Below are 15396 nucleotides of genomic sequence, written 5' to 3'. Positions count from 1 at the left end.
GGTATCTCACAATCTCAAGATGAAGCATAAACTTCATAAGCTTGATATCTCGTCATCTTATCTGGCAGTATCATAATTGTGAGATCCTTATCATGAGATCTTCACAATGGCATAAAGGAGCCATACTTAAAGCATTACATTCCTTTAAATCTGTTTCTGCTGCCATTTTCTTTTGTTCATTATCATTTGCGTACACACCTGACAATACGGATTGGTGACGGACTGGTGTATTTCACGCGAGTCATTAACATTAAGATGCAACACGCATTGCACTGAGCTATTTTATTCAGCTCATTTCAAATGAAGAAAAGAGGGGGAAAAAAGCAGGTTTTCCTTAATAATGAGCAGCAGCAAACTGCTGCTTTAGTCCTGATCTAAATAGGCTCTTGACAAACATAATGGAGATTCCAGTGTCTGCAATATATTCTAGAACAAGATAAAACCACCGTGCTTAATAGGGCTCACAGATTAACTAAAGTTGGCGCAACTGTCCTTGAAACCAGTGAGTACAGACACAAACAAGCACGCACGCACGCGCGTACACACACACACACAAACACATGCATACACGCACGCACGCGCGCGCACACACGCACACACACACACACAAGCGCCCGGGCGAAGAGAGGGGTTCACAATCGCAAGCCGGCGCAGGGACGAGGACTCGGACAAAGGGGCGTCTGAATCCTCACGATGCCGCGCCGAAGAGAAAAAGAATCACAGAACGCGGGCCAAAGGCAAGGGAAAGGAAAACGGAGCGGAGCGCTCCTTTATCCCGGAGTGCGGCCCTTCATTCCGCTCCAACGAGAGCTCGCCTCCCGGGCGGAACAAAACGCAAGGCCGTCGGAAGGGCCCGCACCGACGACCCCCCCCTGGCCCGGCTGCCCCGGGGCGCGGACGCGCGGCGCGGACGCTCCACTCCACAGCCGCCATTTAGACGCGGCGAAGAGGCTACGCGCGCCGCGCGTGGGCATTTCAAGCGCTTCTGCGTTCCGTGTCAGAGCAGCAAACTCTCGTTTCGCGAGCGGGCCGGTTCTCCCCACCCACAGGTTCAGGGCTTTGGTGCCCTTACGTCTTTACATTTGTGTTACACTTGGAAAGCAACAAGATAATAATAATAATAATATCTTCTTCATCAACCTCACAACCTCACAATTATCACAGTCTCAGGGACTGTGGTCATGCTAACATCTTCAGCGATTACATACCGGTACGTTTTATTTTTAGGTTATATTATTAATGAGGTGTCGGACGGAAGGCTCGCAACCTTTCTCTGAGCCATAACATCCCCCCCCCCCGCTACACCCCAGCCCAGCCCGTCAGCCCAGAAAGAGACGACAGTGTGCATGACAGAAATTGCATGGGACCGGGGAGCAGCCAGAGCCCGTCTGTCTGCCAGAGAGAAAGGAAAAAAAAAAAAAAAAAAAAAAAAAAAAAAAATTTTGTCACATCCTTTGAAGAAGCGCGGTGTGTTTACCCAATAGATTTCATTAAATTACACCTCCATTAGGAGGCTCGCCATGCCTCGGCTCATCTCCCAGATAAAAGCCATCGCTACGAGGCATGTCGCTCCGGTGCCCGGTGCTGACTGACTCTCCCAACCCAATCAAACAAATCCGTCCTCCCCCCCCCCCACCCCCCACCCCCCAACCCCAACCCCACCGCGCCCAACCCCTCCCTTTCTGATTAATACAGCGCCTCAGCTGGGTTCCCGACGCCCCCATTATCAAAATGAAGCTGTCGCGAAGCGGACATACCTCCGGGACGTCGTTTTGTTTTAATGGCCCTACAAAAGAGTGACGTGCCTTTCTGAGGTCAGCTGGCCCCGTCTGACAGAGAAAGCCGTAAGGGGTGGGGGTGGGGGGGGGGAGGGTGGCAGAGAGAGGGTGGCGGAGAGAGGGTATACAATCTGGTGAAGCCAGTGTCGTGGTAAACATCAAACCCTGGGTCAAAGCATGGAACTGGAAGAGGGTTAAAGGGGACGGGGCCCTGGGGGGGGGGGAGGGGGGGTTCTGGACAGGACGACAATCTGGGCTTCCCTGTGAAAGCGACTCGCCATCTGACCGGCCGCGACCAAACGCTCGTTCTCTGGCGTCTGTCGTGCCAGCCGCGGAAGGTGCCCGGTGGCGGCGGCGGCGGCGGTGGCACAGAGTTTTTTTTCTCCGGGCCCGCGTGCGGCTTCATCAGGCCCGGGAGGGCGTGGTCAGCGAGCGGAAGCACCTCTGTCCTGCTCATCGCGCTCATCGTCCTGCTGAGCAGCTGCTCAGCCTGAGCGCAGACCAGTTCCGCAAGTCCTGCTCATTTTCTGATGCTACTCATCTTACTAAAGTAGGTCTCATTTAGCCCACGTCATAAGTGGTCCTCGTTTATAGTCTACAGCACTTAACAGCTAAACAATTTTACTGGTCATTTAAGGTATAAACCACCTTAAGGTAGTGCTCGATGAAGGTATAAATCATTCTAAGCAGTGTTCATTTAAGGTATAAATCATTTTACAGTGCTCATTTAAGGTATAAATAATTTTAGAGGGCTCATTTAAGGTATAAATCATTTTAAACTAGTGATTATTTAAGGCATAAACCATCTGAAAAGTAGCGTTCATATATGGTCGAATGAAGATTTCTACAGATTTCTTGGGGTTTTGATATTATTTCTGTTTTAGTGCATATGTTCAGTTGGCCCAGGCAGTTTCTTGTGCGATGAAGGATAATTTAAATACCAGCTTTTCTGACAGCCAGCCAGCTTCCCAAGGCTGGCATATGGGCATTGGAGAGATTGTAGTCTAAAGCAAGAAATACACTTGAAATAATTCCAAAGCAGCTTGTATAGCAAAGATATGTTCCCAGGTACTGTACACATTAACAGATTAAGTTAAATTATTCATAATTTATTTTATAGCATTTATTCACAATTACTAACATGAATACCCTTCCCTGCAGCAATGCGGATTCAGGCAGAACACAACCGAACCGAAAATAGGTTTTGGAGGCTGTGTACGCTGCTTTGGAATTACGTGAAGTGCATTCCCTTGCTTTAAACTTCAAACCCCAAAATGCCCCTGCAGGCACCGTATAGCCAGCAGCAGGTCATTAAACTTCTGAAAATATCAAAAATATCCCTCATCACAAAAACTGTTTGGGTCAGTCAAAAACAACCACTAAGCCAGCAATATTGTATAAAAAAAAAATAAAACAACAGAAATTAAACTTTCCCTTTAAGCAAAAAAAAACAAAACAAAACAAAACCTATAATCTCCAAGTAGGAAGCTTTTTCTGTGTTAAAATATTAAGAAACTTTTCATGCAGCAACAGTTCGTAACAAATCCCCCCCCCCCCCCCCCCAAAAAAAAAACAGTTCTTTCAATTGCCAATGCTGTGTTAGCAAATGTAGGCTACATTGTGTGGACAGCCGAGGACAGTAGTCAGTAGTACCCTAATGTAATAGTATAATTCCCCAAAAAGCAGCCCTACAGCCAAACTGAGAGGGACGCAGGCGACTGCCTCCATGAGACGGAATCACACCGTCTGTGTCAGCTAACGGCTTCGGCTCACATTTCCCCATTAGGCTGTGTTTATCACACTTTCAAACAGAAAGAAAATATTCACTTTCCATCCATCAGGGAGAACTTACAGGTGGCGGGAAAAAAAAAAAAACCCTCTCGCCGATAATTGGTGTTTTAAAGAGGTGGGCGGCGGGGGCGCGAAGGTTTGCAAAGAGCAAGTACAATGTATCATCCTACACAGCAGGTGTTAATTGCTCGATAATTAACCATGGCAACAGCCGTGCCTGAAAAGCTGAAAGATTAATTATCGAGCAATTAGGCGCTCGCCATGAGGGAGAGGATCTTCTCTAAAGTGAGCAATTTTGATTGCAACCCAAAGCATTATATCGCCGAAACTCATCAGATTATGTGGAGCAAATTTTATTTATTTATTATTTTTTGTGCTTCGCTTTGTTAATGCTACAAATCTGTGTCGATGTCAGCACAGTGATAAGTTTAACTGATGTAATGTATCAATCGCATATCGCTAGATTGAATTCTTCATTAGTTTCAAATTAAACTTAAGACAACTGATCCTGCCAGGAAAAAGGCACTTCCTAGCAGTTGTACAAAAACATTCCAGATGTTACAGGACATATAAGAAAATGCCCCCCCACCCCCCCCCCATTAAAATAAAATAAGTTACAGTATCTACTGTTACACAGGAGGATAACTTTGCATAATTCATGCACATTATGAATTTTTCAGAGAGTTGTGTGCATGTGTGTGGGGGTGAGAGCACAAGCTCAAATATCAAAATTACCACAATGTCAAGGAGAATCATGCTTTAAATATTTTTCAATTTAAAGAAAAATATAAACCGTGAAAGAAGTTAGAAATTGAAATTAACTCTTTAAACAACCACAACAAAATCCTTTTGAGCTGTATGCCCTTTCAAGGATCTCACTAAGCCCTTCATGTGTGTAGAAATAAGTGTGTGTGTGGGTGTGTGTGTGTGCATGTGTGCATGTATGCGTGTGTGTGTGTGTGTGCATGTGCGTGTGTATGCATGTGTGTGTGTCTGTATGTGTGTACGCGTGTGTGTATGCGTGTGTGTGTGTGTGTGCGTATGTGTATGTGTAGCAGAAAACAGACTAATAGTTCATCACACTTCGAAGCGGAACATTAACCGAATCCAAAGACACCGAAAAAGTAAGAGGTCCAATGTGAAACAGGTAAAAGGAGGATAAGGAGGCCCAAACCAATATTAAAGTTTGATGAACGAGTACCATGGCTTTGGGCAGACAGGACACTTTCTCAAAAGAAGCGAGGCTAATAAATAACTAAACAAGGACATCTAGTGGTAACATGAAGAGCATCTCTGTGGGCCATGCCTGGTTTTTTAAATGGGGCTGTGATTTATCTGCTGTAGATGGCCACAGGAGGGGTAGAGGTGTGGGGGGGGGGAAGCTTTCAGCATTGAGGGTCACTAGGATGAATTTAAAATGCTCACCAGTACATGCACTCGTGCGGTTTGAGGGTTTGTTTGTTTGTACCTGCACAGCCAGATGCACGCAAACACACAGAAACAAACATGTGTGTGCACTCACGCACATGCACTCACACACGGACACACACGCACGCACGCATGCACACACACGCACATGCTCACACACACACAGAGACACACACACACACACACACACACACACACGCACGCACACATACGCGCAAACAGCACTGTATCTCGGGGCGGAAACCCAAAAGTTGGAGGGCTGAAGCACGATGCAAGGCAAGGCGAGGACTCAAGGACTTACAAAGTCTTTCTCCAGTTTCTCCACCTCCTGCTTGTAGCTCTTCAGTCTGTTGCTGTACATCCCTCTGCTCTGCACGGGAATCTCGCGCACCTCCAGGTCCATCTGCTCCAGCTGTAACATGGGCAAACAGCAGAGAGGGGGAGGGGGACTCTTTAATCCAGCGCGCACATGCAGCAATGCCAGTGGGCGCGCGCAGCTGAAAACGCTCCCCCGCAGGTGGGTCGGCACAGTTGCCGTTTCCTCTGCTCCTCAGCCAGGATGTCAGAGGGCCCGGCCCCCTCGGCTGCCGTGGCGATCGACACAGCCACCGGGGCGTAGAATTCCGAGCCGGCGTCCGCGAGGGGGAAAATAAGATGGCGCACGATGCGTGCCCAAACCAGAGGGGGAAAATAAGATGGCGCACGATGCGTGCCCAAACCATTCCCATCACCCTCTTAATGAGGCAGGGGGCCCGTAGTCACGCAAAACCCCTGCAGTTTCAGTATAATTCATTAGTTTCACAATAATTCATATCTTACCCTTATCTTATCTTGTCTTAAGTTTTGAGCGACAAAAATGAAATGCATTTCAAGACATATTACAATTACAAATACCACTATTCATGTAGAATGACCTTACAATGTGCAAAACCTTCAGTATATGTTATATTTTTCCCCCAATTCTGGCACTTACTATAGGTAACTCTTCAATAATTATTTAAATTGTACAAGTTTTTTTATTTTTGTTTTTTAATTTTAAGTTTCATTTTTCATAGCCTACATCGCAATGCATTGCGGCGGTCTCTTGAAGACCAGCACTTTACTTTCTTAATGTAGGAAAATATAAGGAGATGAGGCGTTGAGTTCACGGTGGCAGTAAAGCTGGATTGACTGCAGTCTTCGTTACACTAAGTCACCACCTAAGCCAAGAAAAACCATGCAGTTCGCTGAGAAGCACCTAAAAGACTTCTGGAAAGAAGTCTTGTGGACAAGACCAACACTCACTTGTATCAGAATGACACCAAGAGCAAAGTGTAGAGGCCAAAATGAACTTCCCAAGATCCAAAGCACCCCCACTCTTCCCTGAAACATGGTGGTGGGCGTGTTATGCGGTGTTCTCATCGAATCTGGCTCTTGACCCGTCATATTCATTTTCTGGGGACAAACCGTGGTGCATGATGGAAACAGTCCGGTGTGGTGCTGTCGCCAAGTTCTGTATTTGCATAGAATGTACTCCATCCTTGTTCTATGCAAACGAAGGCATCCAACGTAGCACGGTCTGGCTCACAAAACTCAAACTTAATTCTTAAGCTAGGTGTTTCAGATCAAATATGAACCAAGATTCAGCAACTTCATTGCCTATTTTTATCTCAGTTTTTTTCAGAAATATAGTTTAGTGGACAGTTCAGGTGGAAAAAGAGAAAGTTTTATCAACACTCCACCATATTGTTACATTTTGAAAACGGGGAGCCAAAACTCAAGGACCGCCCAGCATCTACCCACTCAGGCGCCGGCAGTGTTCCATGGAAGGCTACAGTACGTCACACTTGTTCGTATTGATCCCATAGAGGCATTTATCCGACAAAACCTGCCAACACTATTTGCATAGCACCACCCATTAAACAGACAGCTTGGGGATCTTGGCACATCAACAGTCGTCCTCGCCTGATTCAGTGAGAACGCCCCATTATGGTTTGGGCATGTATGGCTGCCATAGGTACAATCTCACTAGTCTTCTCTTGAAGAGAGAACAGCTGATAGCAGCAACAGAATTAATTCTGAAGAGTACGGAAGCATATTTTTTTGCTGGAGTTCAAACAAATGCCTCCAAACTCATTGGACGGTGCACCCTACAGCAAGACACTGATCCCAATACACTGCTAAAGCAACAAAGCCAAAAACTTTGTTATTATTGACTGGCCAGGTCATTCACTCAAGCTAAATCCAATACGCAACTAGCCCTAACACAAGCAGGAGCTGAAGATGGCTGCAGTACAGGCCTGGCAGAGCATCACCAGAGAAGATACCTAGTACCTGGTGATGTCTATGGGTATCAGGTGCCCAGAAATGGAGAAACTGAAAGTGAATAAAAAATACCCTTAAAGCTGAAAATGTGCACTTTAACCACAAGTAAATAGTTTGATGACAAAAAAAATACTGTGGATGGCAGAGCCAAATCAAGAAGAAAAAAAAAACATTGTGTCCCAAGAATTATGGAGCACACCATATATATATATATATACATATATATACATATACACATAAATATATATATATATATATATATATAATACACACTCAGAGGCTCCACTCCAGATTCCATTCTGTTTTTCCAGCCCTTTGTTTCCAGTCTTGCCAATGGCATCCCACTATTAATTTGTTTGTGCTCTCAGCCTGAATGGGGCTGGGTGGGAGGTTGGAAGAGGCTTTTGTCACTTACTCCTTTGCACTCTTCCACTTGACTGTGCGCTCACTGCTCGACTCGATCGGCGCTGGAGGAGGCCATTAGGATGCACGGCAATCGGTCGCCGGGACAGAATGTCTCGGTAATTTCCACGGAGGGTTTTTTTCTATGGTCACACTCCATTTCTTTTGTCGTTGCGTTTATGAGTAGTCTGGTTTGGGTCGTGTTGTCGTACTTGATTTTACGCCGTTTTGTTTGACAGATGATGAGGAGGGAATGACTGTGGAGGGCTAGGGCAAGAGCTAGTGTGAATGAGAGAGATATATGGGTGGAGGAAGAGGTAGGGGTGGTGTACATGTGAAAGGTGCATGGATAGAGAAAGATATGGGGGTGGTGTGAATGGCAGAGTTATACGGGCAAGAAGAGAGGTCAGGGGGGTGTACATGTGAGAGGTATTTGTGTGGGAGGAGAGGTGGGGGTTGTATAAATGGGAGAGTTATACGGGCAGGAAGAGAGGTCAGGGGGGTGTACATGTGAGAGGTATTTGTGTGGGAGGAGAGGTGGGGGTTGTGTAAATGGGAGAGGTATATGGACAGGAGAGGTGGGGGTGCTGTAAATGGGAGAGGTATATGGACAGGAGAGGTGGGGGTGGTGTAAATGGGAGAGGTATATGGACAGGAGAGGTGGGGGTGGTGTAAATGGGAGAGGTATATGGACAGGAGAGGTGGGGGTGGTGTAAATGGGAGAGGTATATGGACAGGAGAGGTGGGGGTGCTGTAAATGGGAGAGGTATATGGACAGGAGAGGTGGGGGTGCTGTAAATGGGAGAGGTATTTGGACAGGAGAGGTGGGGGTGCTGTAAATGGGAGAGGTATATGGACAGGGGAGGTGGGGGTGGTGTAAATGGGAGAGGCATCTGGACAGGAGAGGTGGGGATGGTGTAAATGGGAGAGGTATATGGACAGGAGAGGTGGGGGTGGTGTAAATGGGAGAGGTATATGGACAGGAGAGGTGGGGGCGGTGTAAATGGGAGAGGTATATGGACAGGAGAGGTGGGGATGGTGTAAATGGGAGAGGTATATGGACAGGAGAGGGGGGGTGGTGTAAATGGGAGAGGTATTTGGACAGGAGAGGTGGGGGTGGTGTAAATGGGAGAGGTATTTGGACAGGAGAGGTGGGGGTGGTGTAAATGGGAGAGGTATATGGACAGGAGAGGTGGGGGTGGTGTAAATGGGAGAGGCATATGGACAGGAGAGGTGGGGGTGGTGTAAATGGGAGAGGTATATGGACAGGAGAGGTGGGGGTGGTGTAAATGGGAGAGGTATATGGACAGGAGAGGTGGGGGTGGTGTAAATGGGAGAGGTATATGGACAGGAGAGGTGGCGGTGGTGTAAATGGGAGAGGTATATGGACAGGAGAGGTGGGGGTGGTGTAAATGGGAGAGGTATTTGGACAGGAGAGGTGAGGGTGGTGTAAATGGGAGAGGTATCTGGACAGGAGAGGTGGGGGTGGTGTAAATGGGAGAGGTATATGGACAGGAGAGGTGGGGGTGGTGTAAATGGGAGAGGTGTATGGACAGGAGAGGTGGGGGTGGTGTAAATGAGAGAGGTATAGGGACAGGAGAGGTGGGGGTGGTGTAAATGGGAGAGGCATATGGACAGGAGAGGTGGGGGTGGTGTAAATGGGAGAGGCATATGGACAGGAGAGGTGGGGGTGGTGCAAATGGGAGAGGTATATGGACAGGAGAGGTGGGGCTGGTGTAAATGGGAGAGGTATATGGACAGGAGAGGTGGGGGTGGTGTAAATGGGAGAGGCATATGGACAGGAGAGGTGGGGGTGGTGTAAATGGGAGAGGCATATGGACAGGAGAGGTGGGGGTGGTGTAAATGGGAGAGGTATTTGGACAGGAGAGGTGGGGATGGTGTAAATGGGAGAGGTATATGGACAGGAGAGGGGGGTGGTGTAAATGGGAGAGGTATTTGGACAGGAGAGGTGGGGTGGTGTAAATGGGAGAGGTATTTGGACAGGAGAGGTGGGGGTGGTGCAAATGGGAGAGGTATATGGACAGGAGAGGTGGGGGTGGTGTAAATGGGAGAGGTATATGGACAGGAGAGGTGGGGGTGGTGTAAATGGGAGAGGTATATGGACAGGAGAGGTGGGGGTGGTGTAAATGGGAGAGGTATATGGACAGGAGAGGTGGGGGTGATGTAAATGGGAGAGGTATATGGACAGGAGAGGTGGGGGTGGTGTAAATGGGAGAGGTATATGGACAGGAGAGGTGGGGATGGTGTAAATGGGAGAGGTATCTGGACAGGAGAGGTGGGGGTGGTGTAAATGGGAGAGGCATATGGACAGGAGAGGTGGAGGTGGTGTAAATGGGAGAGGTATATAAACAGGAGAGGTGGGGGTGGTGTAAATTGAAGAGGTACAGTGCCATGAAAAAGTATTTGCCCCCTTCCTGATTTCCTCTTTCGTGGCATATGTGTCACACTGAATGGTTTCAGACCATTAGACATAATGTAATAGTCAGCCCGAGTAAACACGAAGCATATAATATTTTTATATTATTATTTCATTAATTATTATTTCATTTATTGGCTGGACCACAACAACGGGGCCAGCCCTACAAACGTGAATGTCTGTGACTGACTGAGTGAGTGATGAAGTTACACCATTGGTCGGCCGAGTTATGAAGTCACACCATTGGTCGGCCGGATCACGTGTGTTAGGTCCAGCCATATACTAGGTTGTAACCTGGTCTTGTTAGGGGTCCAAGCAGCGAAGCTGGTGGAACCCTATTGTATCTGTTAGGATTATTATTCTTATTTTTCTCCGCTAAAAGTGTCTGAGGCTCAGCAACCATAAGTCCTGGAGCAACCAAATTTGGCAGGTGGGTTCCTATGGCCCCCCACTACTCAGGCACTAAAAACCACGTACGTCGGCCAGATGGTGGCGCTATAACAAAGGGTTTTGCGTAAAAGGCCATAACTCCCACACCATAAGTCAGATCAACACAAAACTTCATCGACATATGCATCTGAACGTGCTCTACAACTTTGCCATTGGCCCCACTTTTGTCCGCCATATTGTTTGCCTGCCATTTAGACTTTTTAGTTGAGGCGTGGCAGTTTTCTCCGCAAAAATGTCTGAGGCTCAGCAACCATAAGTTGTAGACCAACCAAATTTGGTAGGTGGGTTCCTATGGCACCCCACTACCCAGGCACTAAAAAACACCTATGTAGGCCAGATGGTGGCGCTATAACAAAGGATCATAGTTTAAAAGGCCATAACTCCCACACCGTAAGTCAGATCAACACAAGACTTCATCGACTGATGCATCTGAATGTGCTCTACAACTTTCCTATTGGGAGCACCTATGTCCGCCATATGGTTTGCACACCATTTGGACTTTTTCATTAGGTGGGGTGCGGAAAAGCTGGAGCTCCAAATCCAAACGATTACGACATCGAGTAAACTTCTTTACGGCAAGCGACAACCATGGCGACGCTAGTTTCTATCAGTGAAAGCACGGTCTGACACTGCCACCTAGCGTGCATGCTAAGATCGGCTACCCAAAGTTTCTTAGTAAAAGCTTTCTGAGAGGATGAATAATTACTTTTCTTTGACATGGATCCATTTGAAGACAGTATCGGGTGAGTTCGTTAAGTCTTTAAATCTGTCATTATGGTGAGAAAAAGCTAAACAATTTTATTGGTATGTTTTGAGTTTCTGTGCAAACGCGCGAAAACATGCTGGTATAATAAAACAATGACGGTAATACATATATAGTCCGCTTCGTTCCGTTGCTACCATAACATAACGACATACAGCTGCAGTTTCTCGCTGCATTTAATAATATTGAATATAAACAAAATACGCAATTTATGCTGTAAATCGTATCCTCAATTTAATCTCTAAATCGACTGTAAGCTCAGGGTTGTAACTAGGTAGTTGTTTCGTAGGTGACTTAACTCTTCTTAACTATTGCCGTAGGGTCTAGTTTATATCAGTGAGGGGGCGGTCAGACGGGAAGCATTGGAAGACAGTGCCGGGTGAGTTCGTTTAATTTTTAAATCAGTCATTATGCTGAGAAATAGCTAAACCATTTTATTGATAGGTTCTGAGTTTCTGTGTAAACGCGCGAAAACACGCTGGTATAATGAAACAATGACGGTAGTCCAATACATATATAGTCCGCTTCGTTCCGTTGCTACCATAACATAACGACATACAGCTGCAGTTTCTCGCTGCAATTACTAATATTGAATATAAACAGAAGACGCAATTTATGCTGTAAATCGTATCCTCAATTTAATCTCTAAATCGACTGTAAGCTTAGGGTTGTAACTAGATAGTTGTTTCGTAGATGACTTAACTCGTCTTAACTATTGCCGTAGGGTCTAGTTTATATCAGTGAGGGGAAGGTCTGACTGTCGGGAAGCATTGGAAGACAGTGCCGGGTGAGTTCGTTTAATTTTTAAATCAGTCATTATGCTGAGAAATAGCTAAACCATTTTATTGATAGGTTCTGAGTTTCTGTGTAAACGCGCGAAAACACGCTGGTATAATGAAACAATGACGGTAGTCCAATACATATATAGTCCGCTTCGTTCCGTTGCTACCATAACATAACGACCTACAGCTGCAGTTTCTCGCTGCAATTACTAATATTGAATATAAACAGAAGACGCAATTTATGCTGTAGTCTGCCAGTGTCTAAATAAATAATACGGTCCATTTGAAGACAATATCGGGTGAGTTCGTTTAGTCTTTAAATCCGTCATTGTGCTGAGAGAAATCGTATTCTTAATTTAATCTCTAAATTGACTGTAGGCTTAGGGTTGTAACTAGGTAGTTGTTCCGTAGGTGACTTAGTCTTAACTCGTCTTAACTATTGCTTGAATGTTTTCATAGACTGCGTTGTTCCTGTTCTTGTTTGTGTTAGCGTTAATCAGTTTAACCTACTGGGTCCAAGTTGAACTATGCGGTTGTTCCCTGCACTTGGAACGGTATTTCTCTCTACGGTTTTCGGCACACTTATTCCTGGTTATGTTTATACACTTTGTTGTACGTCGCTCTGGATAAGAGCGTCTGCCAAATGCCTGTAATGTAGGCTACTGTAAAATTCCGTAGCAACAAGATAAACCCGGCGTTAGCCCTGAAATATGCCAATACAGCAGTGAAAACGCTGCTCACTGAATAACGAAATAAACGAGACAAAGTTTTTTTTTTTATTATGCCATGTCATTCTACATTCAATATCTGGGACTAAACTTTGAATAATTATACAATCTTACCACTGGTTTCACGCGTAGAGATGTCCCTTTTGCAACTGAGTGGTCATATATTGTCTTGGACAATCCGTTTGTGGTTCCTGTTGCTTACGGCCATGTTGCGGTTTTTAGTACAATTTGGCTTGAATGACAGTTCATTTATTCAGTAGGTGAGAGTATAAGCTTTCTAACGATGTATAACATATCTGATTTTGCATTTGGAACGGCGTTTTATAGTTCAGCATAACAGAATGTTTTCTTATCGCATTCACTGTGGCGTAGCATTAAAGACGATGCACTTAACAAAACGCTGTCAACGATTTTCATAATTTCTTGGAGAGTACTATTATTATTGATGACTTCGGGGCATAGCTAAGCCATTTCTTTGCTGATAAACCTATCTGACATCGTTTTCTGACGCAAAACAGAAGCGGATAGGATAGGACAATATCTGGGACTAAACATTGAATAAATATACAATCTTACCATTGGTTTTACACGTAGAGATGTCCCTTTTGCGACTGAGTGGTCATATATTGTCTTGGACAATCCGTTTGTGATTCCTGTTGCTTCTCATCTGCTAATAAATAAATAAAACGGTCGGCTGCTCTGCGCGTAGGTTGCGACTTGATAACTCGTTTTTTTGTTTCGTTTTTTCTCAATGTCGTATTTATTATTTGAAATGTGTATTTATGTGTTATCATTCTATCTGTCTCTGGGGCGCTCTGAAATGTGCATTCTCTGCTAAACTGAGCAATGGATTGGAATATGTGTCTGGCGTAGTGTTGCACGGTATAACAAAACTTCAGCACTTCCTCGGTACATTAAAAAAAAAACAAAAACGGTTTCGTATTTGAATTTTCCAACGTTCGGTAGTTCTGCGTCAAATGTAAAAGCCAGGGAAATGTGTCTCCCGCATTACTGATTTAGAGGATGAAAAGTGTAGTTTGTCAGAATATTCGCTAGATGGCAGTAGCAACTAAGGTTGCCAAGTGAGGTGACCTGCGCTTGTGCATTCCCTTCCCTGATACAGCGCAAGCTTTGACTCAGTTCACTTCAGTAGCAATAGGTGTTCCAATTTGGAAATATTTTATTATAGATAGATGCTTTATTGTTATTAAAATATGCTGTTTTTAAATCTATTTAAAGGTGAAAGACCTGTTTTAAAGAGTATTTACTTTACAACTGTTTAATTTTTGAAATATATTTAACATATTTTTCTATTGTTCAGTGTTGTAACACTATAGGCCTATGCATATTAATATGTTGAAGAGACTTCAACTTACAGGTTGTTAATGAACCAGGTTGTTAATAAACCATGAATTCGAAAATGAGGTCAACCCTTGTGGACATTACGTTTCTGATCTATTAAGGTTATTTCAGTATCGTTAGGTACCGAGTATCGAATTAGCACCGTTTAAGTTTCAAGTATCATTTCAGTATTGAGTATCGTAATACTAAACCTGGTACCAGTATCAAAGTCAAAATTTCGGTATCGTGACAACACTAGTGTGACGCCTTTTTTAGTTGCGGCGCAGAAACACTGCAGCTGTGCATGCACACCGGACCATCTAAGTGTTACGACATAGTAAAGGCCTTGACGGGAAGCGGCCAGGACACATCCATGGCGACGTAACTAAGTCATCCGACAGCGTCTCTTAGCTCAAAATTGGCCATAACCCATCAATATATCATACGATCATCATGATATTCAGTAGATATGTTGGGTGAAGGCATATGATCGTGAGGACAAAGCCTTTTTAAAATCGCTCCATAGGGGGCGCGATGCTGCCACTGCTTGGACCCCTTCCAACGCCGCTTGCGGCTTTAATTTATATTATTATTTAATTTATTTATTGAAAAACGTTCTCAAACACACATATCACCCATGTGAAAAAGTAATTTCCCCCTTAAACTTACTAACTACACCACCCTTAGCAGCAATAACTGCAACTAAACATTTCCTATATTTTGATATCAGTCTTCCAAATTGCTGGGGAGGAATTGTAGCCCACTCTTCTTTGAAGAACTGCTTTAATTCAAATTGGTAGGTTTTCAGGTCCTGCCACAGCAATTCTATTGGGTTCAAGTCAGGACTTTGACTAGGCCACTCAAAAACTTCCATTTTGTTTCTTTTCAGATATTCAGATGTGAATCTTCTTCTGTCTTTTGGATCACTGTCTTGCTGCATAACCCAATTACACTTCAACTTCAGCTTCCAGACAGATGACCGAACATTCTCCTTAAGAATTTTCTGGTCCAGCGCAGAATTCACAGGTCCATCAATAATGGCAAGTCGTCCAGGTCCTGAGGCAGCGAAGCATCCCCACACCATCATACTACAACCGCATCGGAGTACTGGTTCTTACTGTGAAATGCTGTATTTGCTTTACACCAGACCTGTGTCATCCAAGAAGTTCCCCTTTTTATCTCATCTGTCCAT

At 45.0% G+C, this 15396-nt stretch overlaps 1 protein-coding gene across 4 annotated transcripts in view; it reads right to left on the bottom strand.

Annotated features, from left to right (window-relative positions):
* vti1a (vesicle transport through interaction with t-SNAREs 1A) overlaps nt 1–15396 on the bottom strand; it is a 190297-nt gene that overhangs the window by 163631 nt on the left and 11270 nt on the right. For all 4 annotated transcript variants that reach the window (XM_035404572.1, XM_035404574.1, XM_035404573.1 and 1 more), the window contains exon 3: nt 5299–5409. In XM_035404572.1, coding sequence (XP_035260463.1) covers nt 5299–5409 — 111 coding nt within the window. The remainder of the gene's footprint in view (nt 1–5298; nt 5410–15396) is intronic.

Source organism: Anguilla anguilla, chromosome 2, assembly GCF_013347855.1.
Source record: "Anguilla anguilla isolate fAngAng1 chromosome 2, fAngAng1.pri, whole genome shotgun sequence".
In the NCBI taxonomy this organism is placed as follows: Eukaryota; Metazoa; Chordata; class Actinopteri; order Anguilliformes; family Anguillidae; genus Anguilla; species Anguilla anguilla.
Note: the sequence above shows the minus strand (reverse complement) of the source record. Positions and strands in the feature narration are given on the sequence as shown.